Genomic DNA, 22,328 nt, shown 5'->3' with positions numbered 1-22,328 from the left:
TAGAGAAAACTCTTATTCTCAAAAGATGATCGTGTCTAGTCTAGCTTGAATGTTCCTTTAATATGCTTAATCACCGCTTATCTCTAAAATTTAAGACGGTAGTTAATTGATAAGAAGCATAAATAATTATATTTAATTATTTAATAATCTTTAACGCAAGATACTAGAAGAAGCCGTCAATTATGCCGTCTGCTCTGCACATGCAATTAACGTTAAGACCAACTTGTCGACGATGTCGTGTTGAACATGATCATCCTTTTTTCTTTCTTTCTTTTTTTAAGATGATCATCGCTTTGGGACGTCTAAGAAATTACTCAGATGCTACTGACATTTTTCGTTAGTAAATTAATTACGAAATTTGTTAAAATATTAATTAAATAATTAAATTCTTATATTTTTTCTTCTTCTTTTTTTTTTTTTTTATAAAAAAACTTTTAGAATAATCGATGATTTAAAATGACACTAAAATAAAGGTCATAAATTTAAATTTTTTCTTTATCATTTATTTCTATTTGACACTTTTCTTTGTTGCAGTGGTTTACCTTTGGATATGCTACTGTAGTTATTTATTTGCTGGGCTACAGATTGGTTATTGGACCTTTCGAAGTTTGTGACCCTTCTTCCGCTTCTAGGTTGTGCCATTCATGGTGCGGCTTACCAAACTACCTTAATTGGCCGGTGATCACTTTTCTTGATTTTCATACAAAAAATATATAGGGCCGCATCATTTATTTGATATATTCTTTTTTAATTTATCTTTATCACCATTGATAAGGTTAATTCGGAGCTCTTTATGTTAATAGTTCCACATTGCCAAGGTATGTCTGGGTTGTGGGCTTTATAAGCCTTGAACAAACCTCTTCCCTTAAGGTGCCTTTTGGGAATGAGTAAGGCTCAATGGACGTTATCATGGTATCAGAGCCACGAGCCCTTGGATAATGTTGGGCCTTCTCTCCCGATGTTGAACACCTGTTGTGGGCTTTATAAGCCTTGAGCAAACTTCTTCCTTTAAGGTACCTTTTGTGGAAGAGTAAAGCTCAATGGACTTTATCACTTTATTGGGTTGCTAGACCTATTTCTTTGTTGATGTACTTAAAAAAAAAAAAAAAAACTACACGGCACCGATCAAGTTTGAACACCCTGTCCTTTTTCACATAAGCTACTCTGTTGACTGGCATAGCAGCCAACATCATGACGACTTCAAACTGCCAGATTATTCTTCAAGATCGTCAATGGGGTCTCCGGCCAACACAAAGTTCAAAGGAAAATAATACAAATTTATGTCCTACCTATTTTATTTTTAAATTTATTATTAAATTTGTAAAACTCAAAAATAGATTTAAAATTTAATTATATGAAGATGTGTTAAAAATTATTAGAGAATACATATCTAAAACATGTACAAAGTACGAATCTTTCACTCTACCGATCTATCATTCACTGTTGACCAAAGTATCAACTTGAGTCAAACTAATAATTCCTGGCATTAACATAGAGAAAATATCATAATAAGAGTATAAATTTAGAATTGATCAAAATTCTCTATAATTATTTGTTTGAATTTGAAAAAATTTAAATAAATTTTGGTGAGGAATCCGACTTACGTGCTGTTATAAAAGTAAAAGCACATTTGATGTAAAAATAATGAAGGGTCTAGATTAAATTTTACAACTTTTTACTCAAACGGTGTCGTGTACGGCTAAGTGAATTTGACGCAGTTTCAATTCTCCCCCAGCTTCGTCTTTTGACTCTTTTCCCTCTCTCTCTCTCTCTCTCTCTCTCACCCCTTTAATGAATTTGCAGACCTTCTAGCAACCTCAGTTTCGTCTTTTCCCTTTGTCTCTCTCTCTGATCTCTGCCATTTGCTTACATTTTCTTCTTACTTTTCAACGCATGTGGTTGCAAAAGACATAAAAGAACAAAAGACCAAAATATGTTCTAGCACATTTCACCATCATGTCGACAAAATGACATCTGTACAATAGATATCCACAATTTTCTTTTTCTTTCAAGCCCCACAATTACAATAAATTATCAATTATCTATCTTTCTTTCTTTTTTTTTTTTTAAAAAAAAAATTGAAACCCTACCAATTCTTACAAAAGGTGATATCTTGCATTAATACATCATTTTAAGCTCAATATTAATAATTAAACAATACTCTACAATTAACTATGAAATGTCAAAATTTATACAAAATAATTATGATGATGCTTATTATTAATAAAAAAAAATGCACACATTTAAACTATTATCATAAGAGATGTTGATAAATGTGATGGTCAAATAATTGACCAAGTTTGGTTTAGGTTGTGAGGAGCTTGCGCATTCAACGGAAGCCGTCACTGATTAATTAGTACAATCTTGACTAATTAATAAAGTACAATAGCTTTAGAGCATTTGTACTGAAGTCAAAATTTCAGTAAATTTTGACAAAAAATATCACTTTTGTTATTTTAGCTACCTAATTTTCAAAAGCTCTAAATAACAAATTCCCCAAATATTCTCTACTTCAAAATAAATACTATTTTTTATTAATCTTTCAACCAACCTGGCAAAAACCTTCTGGTTCCAAAAAATAAAAAATAAACCATCTAACCCTTCTAGAATCCCGACTTCCACTGAACGCAGCAAAGACTTCCACCAGACCCAACCTTCGACGGCCGATGTTTCCTCTCGAAAATGAAAGATCAACGAACTGTGGACCTTCTTTGCTCCTAGATCCACCGGAACTGGCTTTCCACGACGACTAGATCCTTCGACAGCCAACAACTTCTCGACTTTCGCCTACTCGCAGAAATGAAAGATCGGCCAACTATGGACCTCATCTAGTTATAAATCCACTGGAACTGGCTTTTTCGACGACCATTGAAAATGAAAGACGATGACTGGGGGAAGCACTACGATTGCAAATCCGCTGACTATCAACAATCTTCCCTACGAAAATTGAATAAACAAATGCAAAATAAGAAGTGACAAGTGATTTTGTCACGTCTCATTAGACGACCTCTTTTGACAATCCGCAAATTCACTGTAAAAGTAGAGAGCTCGTTGGAGACGAAATTTTAAGCAAAATCGTATGATTTTTGTGATTTCATATGTTTGACAACTTTACTACAAATGCTCTTATATGCCAGATTTCCTTATTGATTGTTTCAACTTCTAAAAACCAATGTTTTTTTTGAAAAAAATTACTCTACAGCCTAGGGATTTGTAGTTTGCAGTACTATTTCGAGCATGTTTGGGTAACAATTGTTTTTTATTATACTTTATTAATTTTTTAAAAACATATTTAGGTTGTTTTTTAGAATTCAAATTCTACTAAGATATTATCCAATTTTTTCTAATTTTTTCTCAAGTTTTCTAAATAATCCAAACATAATTTCAAAAAATAAGTTCTCTTGATATTCACAATTTTAAATATAATACAAAATAGTAAAATATAATACAAACAAATGACACACCTAAACGAGCCCAAAATATTACAAAATAGTAGAATAATACAAGAATTTTCTTCTTTTTTCTACCAAGACAAGGAATTTTACCCCTTTTAAGGAACATTCAAAAAGAGCTGCCTGCACTGCACCCCTACCTATTTTCTCCATTTTAATTTAATTTATTGTCCTCCCTATCTTCGTCTGTGTTGACCTTACTTTGGGAAGTATATTGCAGTATTTCTCCTCCCCTCTGCCACGATGGGTGTACAATGGGTGTACACCCAACATGATTTGTAATTTAAAAAATAAAATAAAAAAAGAAAGGTCATGGGTGTACAATGTGTATATAAAGATTATAAATGAGATATCATAAGTTTACAACCTTTGTACAACTCATATACAATCTCAATAATTTTTTTTTTTTAAAAAAAATATTTAACTATTGATTATATATGACTCACAAATAGAAAAACAGATACAATGGTTAGTTTAAAAAAAAAGTTTCACAATAGCTTAAACTTAACATATTAATAAATGGAATAAGATTTCTTGTCTATCTGTCCCATCTTACTCTAGTCTTGCGACATGAGCTAGGGGTGGGTAGAAACCGCCCGTACCCGTGAAACCGACCCGGTCCGCACCGACCCGACCCGACCCGACCCGTGAAGAACAAATATAATGCATTGTTTTAAAATCGCAGATCCTGAATCATGTAATCCGTGATTTTTGAGGCGGGTTGTGGTATTAATATATTTCCCACCCGCATACTCGCCCTGCCCCGCGTTCCCTCTTTACTCAGTTTTTTCTTATTTTTCCAAAAAAACCCTAAGACTAAGAGTCACGACTCACGACTCACAACAAGAAACCCTCAAAACTGGCTATGGCCTATGTGTTATCTGCTTGTGCTTGATCTGTTCAGAATTGGGAGAAAGAATCCATGCATATATGAAGGAGAAGGGGTTTGATATTGGAGTGATTCTTGGCACGGCATTGGTGCATATGTATGCAAAGAATGGAGCAATTTTGGCAGCTCAATATTTGTTTGAGAGTACTTGTGAAAAGAAAGGAGCAATTTTGGAATGCGATGATTTAAAATTTGTTCTAATTCTTGCTCCAGGACTACAATACATATTACTTGTGTGATTGCTAAGTTTGTTTCAATAGCAGTATATTACATTTTAATTTACTTGTTTGATTGCTAAGGAGCCTACAGATTCACGGACTAGTGGACCACATGCCTTTAAGGTGATGTATAGAATATATTTTAAATATGGCCACTGCCCACCTGATTTTGGGCCCAGAAAAAAAAAAAAAAAAAAAACAACAACAACAACAACAAACAACAAATAGAATATCCAAACCAGCAGAACCCGCCCCCAATCCGTGCTACCCGTGGCCCATCAGATTGACCAATTACTATGCGAATTGCGGATCCCGATTTTCAAATCCGTTCATTACGGGGTGGGTTGTAGAAAACATGTAAATCTAGCACAATCCGGCCGTGCTCACCCTACTTTTAGTCTACTCATAACTATTCTTTTTTTATTTTATTTTATTTTATTTTTTGTTTTCATAACTCATAACTATTCTTCAAAGCTTCATTTTGTTCCCCTTGCCCACTCACTTTTTTCTTTTTCATTATCTTCCATTTCTTTTCCTTTTTCTTTTTCTTCTGCAAGCAAAAAATGCAAAAGCATAAGAAATACATTATAATGTACTAAGGGTCTATTTGGGTTGACGATTTAAAAAAAAGATATTTAAAATTAGCGATTTGAAAATGTGATTTTTAAAATCGTAGTTTAACCTTTAAAATTGTGTGTTTTCAAAAAAACACTCACTTATTTCGGAATTGAAAAGGCCCCCAATTTTTTAAAAACGCAATTTTAAACGATTTATTTTCTGCGATTTAGTTTAAAATTACACTTTTTGTCTAAAAAATTGCAATATCAAACACACTCTAAAGCTCGAAAGAGATTTAATATTCGAATAAATCTTCCTCATCTTCTAGTTCTAATCTTCTTTTTCTTCTTCTCTTAACTAATTACATTGTATTGTGTTATTTTGGTGGGTCACACCCACATTGCAGACAACACAATTTGTCAAATCATTAGTCTATCCATAAGAATTGTGAGCACCAGCCAGATTAGCTCTCTCATTGGTTTGCCTTTGGACTTTTGAAGTTTCCCAAGAAGAAAAACGCCGGCAAGAAAACGGACATTTCTTGTGACAAAGTTGCCTAATTACTCAAACACGTATTTGATAGATAAAGGTAGTTCGAAAAATCCTAATACCTCCCAAATCAAGTCAAGAGCTTTTATTTATTTTTTTAATAATTTTTGCTTCCTTTATTCATCAACCTAATAAGTTTATATAGATTTATAAAAAAATGTGATAAACATAAACTACTCTCATAAAGATGCATGCATTGATCTTATCACTAGCTAACAGTTTATAGAGGTGTATCCTATGACTATCCTATCACTAACATTAACAGTTAATAAAGATAATACATAACTACTTAGGGCCAGATAACATACTATCTCTTTATTCTCTACTATTATCTACTACTAAAATCTTAATAAAAATAATGGGAGATTATATATGCACAACAAGTGCACTTGTTGTAATTTGAGCATTTCTAAAAAATAATTCTCTCATTAGATGAACAACATATCTTTCCATATATATGACTGTAGACTTGTAACAGTTCACATCCAAGGGATTGCTAACTATTCCTTACAGATTGTGGACCATATATATGCCAAATTATTTGTTTTATTATATATGAGAAAGACGCGTTATACAATTATCACCACTACCATGTGGTCTAATCTTCTTCACCTTTTTTCAATTTTCACACTAGAATAAGAGAGGCAAGACATGGGTGACGAGAGATCTTTTATACTTTTTCGTTTTGGTTTTAGTCATTATCAAGAGTAGATTTTCTTCAAAAAAAAATTTTAATGTTACGAGGTTTTGAAGAATATTTGAAATTTATTTCATGGAAATTACAGTCACTCTCTCCAATTTCAAAATTTCGACTTTCCTTTATTTTTTGTCTTACACTTTGTACCATATTGAAAAGTTATAAGATTTATTTGTACTTTATAATGAATTATCTTACTTTTATTCTAGAATGGCTTCTGTGTACATACATACTATCATTAGCTACTCATACGCGCGTTGCATTGACACTTTAGACACATCGTCGCACACTCACACGAGCTTATTATTTACGTGTGCATTTTTCTACTATTTCAACGGTCCTATTTTTTTTTAACAGTGTTTAACTGCTTTTTCAACAATCATAATATTAACCGTTAAAAACTTTATGCAAATTTGATTTAACACATTTTTCTTCTTCTCTGCTTTTACAATTTTTTTTTTGTTAAGATTACAATTTTTTTTTTTGTTAAGAGTATCGTTCATAATTTGCAATCTGCATATTATATTAAGACAATATTATATCTAATGACATAATCTATTTTGCTTTTATTAATTATGTAGTTCTCACGTCATTATTTTTTTTATAACAAGAATCACTATTTAGCTCAACCAAGCAAGCCAATTCACATCTCATACTCTTCTAGCATTCATGGCCAAATATGCTTTCGAATAAACAGGCAATTGCATTTTTGATATTTTTAGGAACCAACTTTTTTTACCAATAACATGTTAGGAAATATATCCTATTTCCCAAAACTAGGGAGAAGCTAAAAAAAAAAAAAGTGTTTAGAACCGCTTGTTTTTAGTTGTTTTAAGGCCTAAAAACGGCTCAAAACGATTTGAGACTTTTTTTTTTTAGCCATTTTCAAAACGGCTCCACATACCAAGTATTAAAGTCTCGGTTTGAGTCATTTTAGACTAAAACAACTCTAAATAAATAAATTTAAACAAATTAAAAAAATATATATTTTTTTTTAGAGTCATTTTATGGTTCCTAAAACGACTCTAAATTCGAAAAAAAAAAATATTTAAAAAAATATTAGAACTAATCCACAATAGTTCTTCTTGATCGAGATCTGCAAGAAGTCCACGAACAACCCAATTCAATATCCCAAACAATCCTTCAAAACTTTGATCCAAAAGCTTCGATGCTAGTTCCAAAACAAGAAATGTTGGGTGCACCGCCGCTTGGTGGGCATTCTCACTGGTTCCTTAACCCTCAACCGCTTGTCCTTCGCACCACGAACCAAATCAGCACAAACTATCAATCACAAAAGGAACAAAACCTAAGTTCAATAGATGCCAAGTATTCCAATAAGATATAAGATTGAAACAACCATGAAAAACTCAACAATAATACAAAAACCTAAACAGGACAATCATTGATAAAACCCCAATATTGAAGATACCTAATATAGAAGATAAACAAAAATTCATCAATCCTAAGATAATAATCAAAGGGTGTCCCATCTCTGATATTCATTCTCAGAACCAAATATATTACTATTTCATCATCATCACCATATGGACCAGAACGAAAAGAAAAATGAAAGCAAAAAACTAAGTGGGGGTACCTTTCTCAAGGTTGTTGACGTTCTTAGACGAGAGAGTGATCCTGTAATAATGAGCATTTCAAGAGATAGAAAACTCAAGTAGACCCACAAAACCTATAAAAGGCTGAAAATACCCAAAAAAAAAAAAAAAAAAAAAAAAGGAGGAGAAGAAGAAGAAGATATGTAAATGTTTAGAAAGGGTCCATCAACTAGTCGCCATCCACCAATTCCAATCTCAGGAGAAATTGTCGGCTGCTAAAAAAGATACCCAAAACCTCCCTAGCTTGACAAAAGCTTCGCCAAGCATAAGAAGGTCGATTACCCACACTGGCTGTCAAAAAGGAATCAGAAGAGAAATATTTCTCCCTCATGATTTTAGCCACCAAAGATTCCGGATATTGGAGGAGTTTCCATCCTTACTTTGCAAGCAATGCTAAATTGAAAGCCTCTATATCGCGGAATCCCATTCCCCCTTGTTGCTCAGCCAACCCCAACAGTTTCCAACTGAGCCAGGTCCCCCCTCTTGACTCCCTATTTTGATTCCACCAAAAATTGCTCATAAGCGAATTTAGTTGCTTACACAAAGTCTTGGGCAATTTAAACACACTCATTGAGTAACTGGGAATAGCATGCACCACTGTCTGGAGTAGAACTTCTTTCTCGGCTTGAGACAAGAATTTCTCCATCCACCCCTCCAGCTTCTTTCTAACACGGCTCACCAAATTAGCAAACGTTCTGATTTTTGAACTCCCCACCATGGCAGGGAGCCCTAAATACTTCTCAAAACCTCGGACAATTGACAAACCAGCAATAGAACTCACCGATTCTCGAAAAACACTCCCTGTGTTTCTACTGAAAAACACTGATGTCTTAGCCGCATTCAAGTTTTGGCCTGAAGCACGCTCGTAGGAGTTCAGCAGATCCAGGATTTGGGACCATTCCGTGGAATTAGCCCAACAAAAGAGTAGGCTATCATCCACAAAGAAAAAATGACTCAACCTATACCCTTCAGCTGCAATAGGCACACCTAATAACCTGCCCTCCATCTCCACTGTCCTTATTAGAGCACTAAGGCCCTCCGCACAAATCAGGAAAAGATATGGAGAAAGTGGATCGCCTTGCCGAAGACCACGCGTTGGAAGGACCTTTCCCATGGGCTGACCGTTGATTAGAACCGAATAAGAGACTGAAGAAACGCATTTCATTATCAACCTGATCCACTAATCCGAGAATCCCATCTTCCGCATCATCTTCTCCAAAAACAACCACTCAACCCTATCGTATGCCTTGCTCATATCCACCTTTACAGCCATAAACCCTTTTTTCCCCGCATCCTTGTGTTCATGGTATGGAGCGCTTCATATGCCACAAGAATGTTGTCAATTATGAGTCTCCCAGACACAAGTGCACTCTGACTTGGGGATATGAGAACCGGCAGCACCTTCTTTAAGAGGTTGGCAAGCACCTTAGCCACTAACTTGTACAGCACGTTACACAAACTAATGGGGCGATAATCACCCACGGAAACAGAATCATGCAACTTAAGGATTAGAACTATGAAAGTAGAATTGAATGAAGGGTCAAAAGTACCTTTGTTCAAGAAATCCAGGGCTGCATTTCTGACCCTTTCACCAATTGTATCCCAATGCTGCTGGTAAAAACAAACCCCAAAAACATTCCGGTCCAGGGGCTTTTTAAGGGATGCATTTGAGACAAAGCTTCATTAAGCTCCTTATGTGTAAATCTCCTTGTGAGCCCCGCATTCATCTCAGGTGTAACCAGAGAATGGACTCCTGAAAGCACCTCCACAAAACCTTTAGGATTTGCAGTAGTAAATAGGGACTGATAATATTGATATGAGTAAAAACCCTCCCAATATCACTTGGGTCCGACCAAGAAACTCCATTCATGTCTGTGACCGATCTAATGAAATTTGTTCTCCTTCTTTGTGTAGCCCAAGCATGAAAATACTGGGGCATTATGGTCGCCATTTTTGATCTAATGAAATTTGTTCTCCTTCTTTGTGTAGTCCAAGCATGAAAATACTGGGTATTACGGTCGCCATTTTTGCACCGATTTCTCTTCGCTCCCTGCCTCCAATGAAGGTCTTCCATTTACAATGAAAGGTTAATCTCCTGCTGCAGATTTTTTATCTCCTCCAAATTGCCCGGATTCTCCCTATTCTGTAACCCCTCAAGTCTCCTTGTCAGAACTTTCAGAGACCTTGAGAAGGAACCGAATTTGGAAGAGCTCCAACTGGAAAGAGCCTCCTGACAATGTCGAAGCTTCTTTAGAATAGCTTCAGAAGATGGCTCAATATTCCCTTCTTCAGACCATGCCTTCTTGATCACTTCCGCACATTCATTACTTACATTCCAGCTAGCCTCAAATCTGAAGATTTTGGGACTGTGAAGGAAACCTAGAGTGGTCTATGATCAATGCTTGTAGTAACCAACACCTCCACAACAGCTGCTGGGAAATTGGCACACCAACCTGCCGTGGCTAAAGCCCTATCCAATCTTTCCTTGATAAACTCCCCCGAATTCCTCTTATTACTCCAGGTAAATTTAGAGCCACTGAACCCCAAATCATTGAGCAAACATTCAGACAAGATAGCCCGAAAAGCCCCCATTTTTGTTTCATTATGTATCCTTACCCCCACCTTTTCAGTTTGATCAGCAATTTCGTTGAAATCTCCTAAGCAGAGCCAATCTTCAGGGGATAGTTGGCTTAGATAGGGCAGTAAACTCCACGAAGCTTCACGCATAGCACAATCAGGATCGGCTTGTCACCCCAACCCTTCCCCTCTCGCCAGACAGCTCCAGTTCCCATCCTTGCTATCTGCTTCTGGAGGCTCCGTTTCTAGTTAGTCAGAGGAGATAAGATCCTTGGCTTCCAATAGAAGGTCCAGCTGGCCCCTCAGTTAACACCTATCTATATGCCTCGGATAACTTAATTTGTTCCACTCCTGGGACCCATGCTGATCGATAGTGGGCTTTAGTGGGCCCCTCGTCCACCCGCAATCTCTTCCTTTCATTTCTGCCCTCCGTCCTAATCTCTATATTTCCATAAATATCAGATTCGAATCGGTTAGATTGACGTATCTGGTATTTTGGAAGTTTTTCGTGAAATTGGGATATGAATTCACAGCTGGGACATGATTAGCATCTAATAGCACTCCTAATGGATTATTTATTTGCAACTTTGAGTTAAAATAGATAACAAAAATGTTAAAAAGAGACTCCATCAGCTTATGTATTACAACTCTAGAATAGATTTTTCTTAATTCCATAAATAGTGGAACTCTACAAGTAGAGTTACACTATTCACTTATCTATTTTTTTTTATTCTTCATCTCCACTTTTTTAGCTTTGCTTTTTTTCTTTTTCCCTCCACCACTCCACTTTTTTTCTTTTTTTTTTCTTTCTTTATAGTGGAGATCTAAGAGAAAGTGTGTAAAGTAATGGAGTTATGAAACGGGACCCACGTAAAAAAAATACTATAATGAAATAAATTAATTAAAATTAATAAAAAAATAATATAGAGTTAAGAATAAATAATCGAATGTATAATGTATTTAAAATTCATTAGCTAAACTAGATAAAATAGATTTTGATTAACTATTCTAAATTGAAAAATACATTAAGCCATTGAGAATGCTATAAGGAATGATTCTTCACCACCTCTGCATCTTCCGGATCCCCCAAAATCTTCCCTTTCAAAAAATTCTTGCTGTCCTCGATATTTTCATCTTGAGCTATTGAAGGCCTATCCTGTTGGTTAAGGAAAAAAGATCCCCTGTAGGTATCTGACTTTCTGTTTCAGGCATCCCGCCCATCAGTTCCGCGTTATGACCAGAATCAGACATCTCCGGTGACGGCGACCGGTAAGACTGCTGTCCCTCCTTGAGCCACGCCCGTTTGGATGGATCATCTGCTCGAAGCGAGATTCCCCACCCCTTAGACCCCCCGTCATGGCTCTGTTTTCGTATGTTAATTTCAGGGCATCCTGATGGCCCGTGAATTATCCGGCCGCACCTAAAGCAAAATACGGGAAGTTTTTCATACTTGAACGAAACCCAAAGTGATTTACTCGAAATGATCAAGGACCTTCCACGTTCAAGGGGTTGGTGCAAATTAATCTCCACTCTGATCCGAAGATACCTTCCCCGTCCCACGTCATCCTCCGCCACAGTTACGTCCGTCACCTTCCCCAGGGATCTCCCTATTTGATTTCCCACCGCCCGGTTCATGCAGCCCAAAGGCATATCATGGATTTGGATCCAAATGTGTGTACAAGAGAAGTCCATCTGCGAATTAAGGAGGGACCTGCCCATCGAAATCATTCAAGATCAGTAGGGTGCGATCGTAAGACCAAGGTCGTTAGGCCATGACTTTTTGCTTATCCCCTCATCAGAAAATTCAAATAGCCATAGATTATCCAATAATTCTTTGAAAATCAATCTGCCGGCCGGTCTCCAAATGCGCACAAGAATGGCTTTGAAAGCCTCCTTATTGAGCTTTTTTGGTTCTCCTAGTCGTCCCACAATGCACCTAGAACCTCTGACACGAAGTTCCTCAATTGTCTCATCCACGATCTCAGTACCTTTCTGTTCCCCTTTGGACAAAGGGAAACCACCAACAAAATTCCCATTACCGTCTGTTATCTTCTTCCCGAGACAGGGATGTCAACAGAGGAATGGGACCCGATACAATACTCCTACGCCGATCACCAGAAGGAGAAAGCAATGTTTCTCTAATTTGGTTAGTAGGATAATTCATTCTTCTTATGAAGTTATGTTTAACATATATGATAAGTTGGTCTCTTTCAAGGTGAACACTTGCCATTTCTTTTATATATATATTATTTATGTTTAATGTTTATAATGGTATATTTTGGAAAACAGATTGAATTTATGAGGACCAATTTGCTGGAGTTATTGGATTGTGCCATGTTGTATTTCAATTGGGTGTTTAGTCAGAGCTTTGATTACTAGTTGTGTAATTATTGGAAAAATTTTATCATCGATAATAGTAGAAATTTACATATATGATATAGTTGTGAATATACTTTTTGTAGAAACTCAAATCATTGCAGTTATGTATATCGCATAATTTAGAGATATGGTTCAAAATCTTCAAGAAGATTGGTTCTAAGATATGAGTGAACCAAGACAACAATTAGTTACATGGAGGCTATGTAGCATATATATCAACGTGCATACAAATCAAACAAAAAGATTGGTTCTATAACATTTCTTTTCTTTGATATAGGAGACATTTCATCGGGCTTCTAGTGTTGAAATAGTTACACTATTATTTGAGCAATTTCCTGCAATGTCAACTGTTGGATTTGTATCCATCATGTTCCGGCTTGTGGTAAACGCTGGTTGCTTGGGTTTAGGTAGAGGTGCATGTTCATTGCTAATCATTGAGACTACATCAGGCATTGTAGGTCGATCAGTCGGGCTTTCTTGGACACAAAGAAAGCCAATGTTAATGAACCTCAACGGAAGAGAACTAGAAGAAGGATACCCAATTGTTGGATTTATCAACTCCAAACTCCGATCATCTACCCACAACTCCCAAGCCTAGTATCATTTCAAATAAATGTAAGTTTTACAGAAAACTATAAGAGCATTTCAATTTAATTATAAGACTAAGGTAAACATAAAGAAATTGAGAGGATATAAAAGATACTCACATATCTAAGAAGATTGAGTGAACTAGTGTTATAAAAGTTCAACCACTAAGCAATGCCAGTTTCCAAAGGTAACTAAGTTTATTTAGTCATTTCTGCCAAATAAGTAGTAATAATATAGCAATTCATTCCGATTCCAGTGAAATGACCAAATAACTGCAAATCAAACTCCTTCACAGAGACATGATGAAATTTGTTGGAGCTAGGACCCCCACAAACAGGAGCCTGAAACACTATCTTCACCAACTAATGATGCTAACAGCTAGCTTTCATTGTCGGGCCATTAGAAAAGGGTGTTAATTAAGTGACTTGACACAATTTCATTGTCTTAGATTAAAGTAGACTTCCTTGTAATTTTTGAAAGTGATTTCTATGCGAGGTAATTAAACGTCGTTTACACTTACCTACGGGTTTGAGCTTTCCTCTGGTTAAAAAACAAATGAAGAGACATAAGATAAGCCACGTTGTTGGAACTAGCACAGCTACCCATACTTTCCAGTTTTTGCCTGATTATGATGACAAGAATCACTATTAGCTCAACCATATATAACAGAGAATGAAGTATTAGTACGTTCATAACGAAAGATGACATAAATTTGTGTAGATTTTTCACCTTTGGTACTTTGATGCTCATCTGTAGCAAGTCTGAGATACATAATCCCCCCACCATCTGAGAGTTGCTGTAAGTTCAAAAGAGCTCCTTCCCATATCACACAGCCGCTGCTATTATAAGCATACGCTGTGCAAGAACAGTTATTCATGCAAGCCACTTCACAATTTCTAGCACTCGCTGCCGAATATGCTTTCGAATTAGCGGGCAATCTCAGGTATGGTATGTTCATGAACCAATCTTTTTTGCCATTAGCATACGTATTGTTTTCACATTGCAAAGGGGATTTCCTCACACACCCACCTGACCAATCATTTAGACTGGTGTTGTTCGTCGAAAATGGTTCAAAACCTTGTAGACATTCACAGGGGCTCGAGATATTATCACGATACACGCCAAATGCACCACACAAACCATAGACATTAGATTGGCCCACCGGTTGAGACCAAAATAAATTCCATTCCAAAGGGCCAGATAGCCACGCCAATTGCTGGATATTTCCTGTAGACTTCATCACAAATTTAGAACGGTAAGAAGGATCATAAAGAAAATAAGTAAAATATCTTTCGTTTTCATTTGACACAAAACTGTAGTTGAAGATATAATTCAATGTCAACTCAGGAACGAAGGCAAAGGTGTGAGTTTCTCCATTCCAAACTCCAGAACTCCAATAGATTTGGGATCTGTTCCACTCTAAGAAATATTGATTGCTTCCATTTGGGTCTAACCCCAACGAGAACACACCAGGTGTTGGATCTTCTTTATTTTTCCATGAAATGAGCTGCTGTGGTTTTCCAGTAACCTTATCAATCCCAAGCTTTGCACCTGGCAGCCATGTATCGGTTGGATGGTCGAAACTTTCCCAAAATATAGCAGACGGGTTCGACCTATCTCTCAAAACAAAATTCCCATCATCACGAAGTACTGCTTCAGTTAAATTTGACCCGGGAAATGTCAAATTTGTCAACCAATATGGGATGTTGGAGGAACTCCCAAATAGGAGTAGATTGCCATCTTCTGAGAGGTTAAGTCTTAAGGAAGATGGGTCAGACAAAGGGTTTTCTCTATTTGCTACCCAAACAGGGTTCTTCTCATCAAAATTTTTATACCATATGCCCAGGTAGATTTTTAATGAACTGCCTGGTGAGAAGAAACCGAGCTCAAACTTGCTTCCTTGAGATAATAAGGTGTAGCTCTCTGAAAGAGACTGACCTGCCGAAAGGGTATCACCAGCTACAGAGAAGCATGCTGTGTAATAAGAGAGGATTAGAAGCAGAACAAATAAGAGCCATGGCTTACTCGCCATGCTACCCATCCCTCTCTATAAGTTGCAGTATCCCAGTGAGTAGTTTCAGAAAACTTGGGACTTTTTTTCTTTTTCTTCTTTTCCTGAGCAATACAGGAAGAAGGGGAAGGAGCAACAAACAAAAAGAAAGAAAAGAATACAAATTAAGGAGGGTTCCAGGAGTGTACTCATAAGAATTGTAGAAAATGGCGACAGCCATTTTGGACAAAAATGGGCTCTCTAATTGGCCTTGTTAAAGTTGGGTGCCTTGAAGTCATCAAGCTGTGGACCGCATTCAAAGGATTTCCTTGTTGGTCTTGTATTGGGAGACTTTGACCGACTTAGTCACACTATATAATAGTCTCTTGTTAAATGATGAGAATAAGCCCTATAGCTTCAACAAGAGCCAACACCACAAAGAAAGAGGGTTTTTTTTTTTAATTTATTTATTTTAATTTATTTTCTTTTTTTGTTATTATTCTCTTTTGAAGTAAAAGTGAAAAGTTAATGTATTGGGATTTTGAGTTTGAGTAGTTTTCTTATCTTTTTACTCTCTTGTACTCAGCTTTTGATAGTGAATTTTTTTCGGGTTGTCTCCGCCGATAGATGTATCTCGTATTAAGGGAACCGCTTAAATCTAGTGTCGTGTGTGATTAATTTAATTTTGTTATATTCTTATTTTTCACATATCATAAGTCTTGAGAAATAAGATAAATATTCTAACAACTGGTATCAGAACTTTTAGTTTGGGTGCGAGCAATAGCAGCAGAAGAAGCAAATATTGGAATCGAAAAGTTCAACGGCACAGATTTTAGATATTAGAAGATGCAGATTGAAGATATTTTTTTATAAGAATGACCTCTATCAACCTCTTTTAGGAGAACTACCTAAAGACATGGATGGTAGCAAGTGGGCTCACTTAAAAAAATAAAAATAAAAAAAATCCTCATTCCTGGCATCTTTTAAATGCCAAGAATGTATGAATAAATGCCAGGAAACATGTTCCTGACATTTAATTATTGGCAATTTTAATTACCACTAATGCTGTGTCTGAAAAATTATAATTACTGGCATATATCACATATGCCAGAATATCCTGGCACAAATTATTGTGCTACGAATGAACCAACTTGCGCCATGAAATAATTTTTGGCGCATTGTTGCATCCGAGCGCCAGGGAGTGCTTGCACCCTTGGCACATGCCCATGCGCCAGGGAGTTTGAACTTCCCATTACTTTTATTTAATTAAAATTAATTTGTATTAATTTATATTAATCCTGTAGAACCGGATTTTTTAAAACCTATAAAATCGGTTTCTAAAGTACCGAAATCCTGATAAACAAAAAAATAAACATCAGACACAAATCCTGATAGACTAATTACTTAAACATATTCCGATAAATAAATTCATTAACAAGAAAGTCATTGTCATTCAAGAAAGTGTTCATTTAGTATCTTTGGCATTCACTGCTGAACAATATCCCCCAAAATACTAAACATGATACATAAATTCTGATAAACTAATTACTTAAACATGATTTGATAAACAAATTCATAAACAAAAAGGTCATTGTCATCCAAAAAACCCACAAAATTCTTCATTTAGTAGCCACTAGTCTCCATCTTAGGTTGAGATTCCAAGCCATTAGAAGAAGGTGCATTTGAAGAGCTGGGTGGATCTGCTTCAGCTGCTGATGGATATCCAAGCTCCAAGCGAAGTCCATGGGTAAAGGACTTTGTTTGGGGCAGTTGCAGGATTTTTGTGCATTATATCCATCCTTCAGCAGCTCTGCTTCCTTTAATTATACCCTACAATATATTTTATTATTCATATTCCAATTGATTAGTCTAAGAATCTCTTCTAAACAAAAGTAAAGCAACATCAAAAGAGAAATTAGATCATGAAAATAAAAACTAAATGAAAGTTGCAACGCGCAACTCAATGGACCATGATGAGTGGTAAACATGAAGATTAATCAGCCAAATCGCCACAATGATTCATCTATGCATATACAATTGGTTACGAGTAGAGCACCCTAGAGCAAAGGGTGGGCTGAGCTGTGAGCTGAAGCAAACATCAGATGAAGATTGGTTGGCTACAATATCAAGAAGAAAAAGCCAAACTGAAGCCACTTTCCTTAATCTGTATTCTTTTTGTAATGATTAATTGTCCATATTCAAAGGTCATACATAGCATTATGCATTGAAAAAATTCACATCCACTCATTTCCTCTGATTTCTGAGCCTTCTTGTAACTTGTGCTAGAAACAATTAATGTACCCAGATACCATCTTATCAATTAGGAACAATGACGATGTTCATTGTTCAGCAACTCCTTATCTCTCCTTCCCCTTTAAAATAGCAAATTTACAGTATCTTTAAGAACCCAACTAAAAAAATAAAAACAGAGAAGCTCAACTGTCAAAGAATTTTGTGTCCGGGACTTTATGTTACACAAGTAAATTAGCTTACAACAATATTTACAAGCACAAGACACGAAAATTGCTTCTCTATGAGCATTTTATAACATAATACCTTCCAACAACGTCAGTAGGGAACACCTACTGAGGTTTTACTGATTATTTTGCTTCTATCAAATGAGGTTTTACTGATTATTTTCTTTATTTCACCTTCACACAAACATACAGGAGTAAATTAATATCAATCATTTTCACAAAGGCTTCTGAAAATTACAGTGAACTATAGAATATCGACCATTACAAACGCGAAGGTAAATAGTAAACCACTTAAGTAGAAATTCCTACGGTCAGAATTTTATAATGTCATTTGCAAAACTAATGAATACCACACAATTGCACCACACAATTGCAGAAAGTGTCATACATAGTTTCCTAATTACATGAAATTCTCCAATAGACAAATATATTATTTATATATTGAGGTATTTTAGTCAATTCTGATGTGTTATATTCCAAGTCTTTAAGAAAAAATATATATATTCCGCTGTCAAATCTCAACTCTGATGACGTCGTAATGTCTCGTAGAAATCGAAAATTTCGCTTACACATTTTTGTAAAAGGCGGGGCATTACATTTCTATACCACCACAATTCGTGAAGTTCTTGAAAACTATGTTGCTAGAGATTTCGGGTATGTGTACTTGGCTAACAGATCGACATTGGATATTGTGGGCTTGGGTAATGTTCGCATTAGAGTCCATAGTGACTTGATATAGAAGCTGCAGAAAGTCAGACATGTTTTAGAACTGAATGAGAATTTGATTTCAGTAGGCCAGCTAGATGAAGAAGGGCATGCTATTAGCTTTTACGGTGGTAGGTGGAAAGTTAGCACAAGAGCCAGGATTTTGGCTCGTGGATACAAGACATGTACTCTCTATATGACTACAAATATTAGAGATACAGTTATTGAGGCCTTTGGCCATTGGTTTTGGGATGATCAAAACCGGAAGATCATTGGAAGTAGGAAAATTACATTTAATGAATAGGCTGTGTACAAGGACAGGTCAAGTGCAAAACCTGTGGGTAAAGAGCCAGAATCTAAAAAAGTCTGAGTTTGTCAACTTAGATGAGCATCCGAAGAGTACAATACAGAACATGGTTTAAGAGGATGAAGCATTAACTGACAACCAGAAAGGAAAACAAATCATAGAGGTGGAGCTTGATGAACATCATTCACTCATGGAAAACGGTGATGGCAACGAGTCTTCAAGAGACTCACAGCACCAAGAAGAGCCTTATTCTTTAGCAAGAGACAAAGAGAAACATGATCGAAAAGCACGAGAGAGGTATGACTTTGTAGATATGGTTTCTTTTGCTCTAACGTACAGCTGGCAGTGGAAATCCATCATCTGTTTAGGATGGTATGCCGAAAGAGGTGGAGTTACTACAAAAAGGTAAAGCTTGGGAGTCGGTTGGATTGCTCAAGGGAAAGAATGCTAAATGGTGCAGATGGATCTACAGGAAGAAAGAGTCATCATAGAAAGCTATGTGGCCAAGTGAACTGGTAGAGAAGCATGGTGTTATGTCTAAACCAGGACCTATGCTCAAGTTCAAGAGATGATTAGACTTGGGTGGTATTTTTTAAAGTTTGCCCTTGAGAGAAATGGGTAGAGGCATATTGAGAGGCGATTGTTAGACTTGATCGGTTTCAAGTCAAGGTGGAGATTGTTAAAGTTGGGTGCCTTGAAGTCATCAAGTATTGGACCCCATTCAAGTTTTCTATTCCCTTGTTTTTATTTTAGACCTATGTAACCTACTTGGAGTAGGAGAAGGGATTTCCTTGTTGGTCTTGTATTAGCAGACTTTGACCGAATTAGTCCCACTATATAATAGTCTCTTGTTAATTGAGAGAAGCTAGGGAAAAGGTGGGAGCACCAAAAATAATGAGAGGTTTTTTTTTTTTTTTTTTTTTTTTTTTTTTTTTTTTTAATTCTTCTTTTGGGTAAAAGTGAGAATTGGGTGTATCGGAGCTTTGAGTTTCAGTGGTTTTCTCGCCCTGTTACTCTCTTATACTCACCTTTTGATAGTAAATTTTCTCTGAGTTGCCTCCGCCAATAGATGTACCTCATATTGAGGGAACCACTTAAATCTGGTATTGTGTGTGATTAATTTAATTTTGTTGTCTTCTTATTTTTCGCATATGACGTATCTTGAAAAATAGGATTAATTTCCTAACAGGCTTGCCTTTGGACTTTTGAAACTTCCAAAGAAGGAACACAGGCAAGAAAACTTGACTCCCAAATCCTTCAGTACAAACTGCTTTGACAGTTGGTTCTTCAACTTGTTGATGTTTTCCATACTAGTTCCTGCAATAAACATGTCATCTACGTACAAGAGTATAATAATGTAATTTTTTTTTTTAAAAAAAAAACTCTTGACATAACAACAATGATTTGCATTGCACCTCGTAAACCCAGTACAACACAAGAAGCTGTCAAACTTCTTGTAACATTGTCTCAAAACTTGTTTCAGGCAATACAAGCTTCTTTTTAGTTTGCACACAAAACTCTCCTTCCCCTGCACTGCAAATCCTTGTGGCTACTGCATATAAATATCTTCCATCAACTCACCATGAAGGAATGCCGACTTTACATCTAACTGCTCTAGATGTAAGTCATCCACCGCCACATTGCTCTGCACAATTCTGATGGTTGTCATCTTCACCATCAGAGAGAAGATTTCTGTGTAGTCAATTCTTTCTTTTTGCTGAAATCCATTTACTACTAATCTTGCCTTGTAGTGTTTGCTACCATCATATTCACCCTTTATTCTGTACACCTATTTGTTGTATAAAGCCTTTTTACCTGCTGACAACTCTGTTAGCTCCCAGGTCTGGTTAGTCAATAATGAGTCCATCCCATCTTTCATTGCTAACTCCCACTTGATTGAATCTTCAACCTACAAGGCTTCAACAAATGTCTTTGGCTCACCGCCATCAGTTAACTAAATATGAAATAGGGAGGGTGAATAACGCTATGGAGGTCTAATATTTCTGAGAGACCTTCTGACAGCCATTGTCAATGTACCCTGTTCAGTTTGTTGATCTGTTGTATCTTCAACTTCTAGACCCTCTTCATTTTCTGAATTCCTTCTTTGAGCTATGCCATTAAGAATTCCATCTAAGTTGATAAATTCAGGATTTTCAGTCTCAGATTCTATATTTGCTGGCTCTGCACTAGAATCATTTTTATACACATCATTCTCATTAAAAGTAACATTCCTAATTCTAATGATCTTTTGGTTTTGATCATCCCAAAACCTATACTCGAATGTCTCATCCCCATAGCCAATGTAATAACATTTTCTAGACTTAGCATCTAGTTTGCTATGAGCATCAAATTCAATGTAAACATATGAAACACAACCAAAAATTTTCAAGTGAGAGAGATTTACCTCCTTTCCATTCCAGACTTCTTTAGGTAATCTATGACCCAAAGGAACTAAAGGTCCTTTGTTTATCAAGTAAGTAGCAGTTCTTACTACATCAGCCCAGAAAGTTTTCGGCAGTCTAGCATGCAGCCTCATACTTCTCGCACGCTCATTGAGAGTCCTGTTTATGCGCTCAGCCACACCATTCTGCTGTGGCGATCCCAGAATAGTTTTCTCCATCCTAATCCCATTCACCGCATAAAACCTTTTGAAACCCCCATCTTCGTATTCTCCCCATTGTCTGAACTTAGACAGTTCAATTTGAGACCAATTTCTATCTCTACCATGACCTTCCACTTCTTAAAAACTTCAAATACATCAGATTTAAGTTTTAAGAAGTAAACTCATACCTTCCTATTTGAGTCATCAATGAATGTAAGATAGTACCACCAGACTCCAAGAGATGCCACTAGAGAGGAACCCCACAAATCCGTGGGTACCAGGTCCAGCTTCCCTGGCTTAGGTGCTTTGCCAACTTTTACAAAACTCACATTCTTCTGCTTCCTTAGGATGCAACCTTCACATATGTCAGACTCAACTAATTTCAGTGCCGGTAGTTTCCCTTTAGACAATAGTACCTTCATCCTTTTCTCACTCATATGCCTAAGCCTTAGATGCCACAATTTTGAATTGACACTAGCATCTACAACAACAACTGTATCTCTAATATTTGTAGTCATATAGAGAGTACATGTTTTGTTAACCTAAGCCAAAATTTTGGCTCCAATGATGACCTTTCGCTTACCGTCATGAAAGTTAATGAAATGACCTTCATCATCAAGTTGCCCTACTGAAATCAAGTTCTTTTTCAGTTCTAGGACATGCCTGACTTTTTGTAGCTTCCATACCGAGTCACTGTGGACTCTTATGCGAGCATCACCTATGCCCA

At 36.3% G+C, this 22,328-nt stretch overlaps 1 protein-coding gene across 1 annotated transcript in view; it reads right to left on the bottom strand.

The window, feature by feature from the left end:
• The window catches only part of LOC133881719 (G-type lectin S-receptor-like serine/threonine-protein kinase B120), a 31,673-nt gene extending 16,112 nt beyond the window's left edge, over window positions 1-15,561 (bottom strand). The window contains exon 1 of the mRNA XM_062320729.1: window positions 14,250-15,561. Within this exon, the coding sequence (XP_062176713.1) occupies window positions 14,250-15,561 (1,312 nt within the window). The remainder of the gene's footprint in view (window positions 1-14,249) is intronic.
• Between the last annotated feature and the right edge of the window lie 6,767 nt (window positions 15,562-22,328).

The sequence above is a fragment of the Alnus glutinosa genome, chromosome 11 (assembly GCF_958979055.1).
Source record: "Alnus glutinosa chromosome 11, dhAlnGlut1.1, whole genome shotgun sequence".
NCBI lineage: Eukaryota > Viridiplantae > Streptophyta > Magnoliopsida > Fagales > Betulaceae > Alnus > Alnus glutinosa.
Note: the sequence above shows the minus strand (reverse complement) of the source record. Positions and strands in the feature narration are given on the sequence as shown.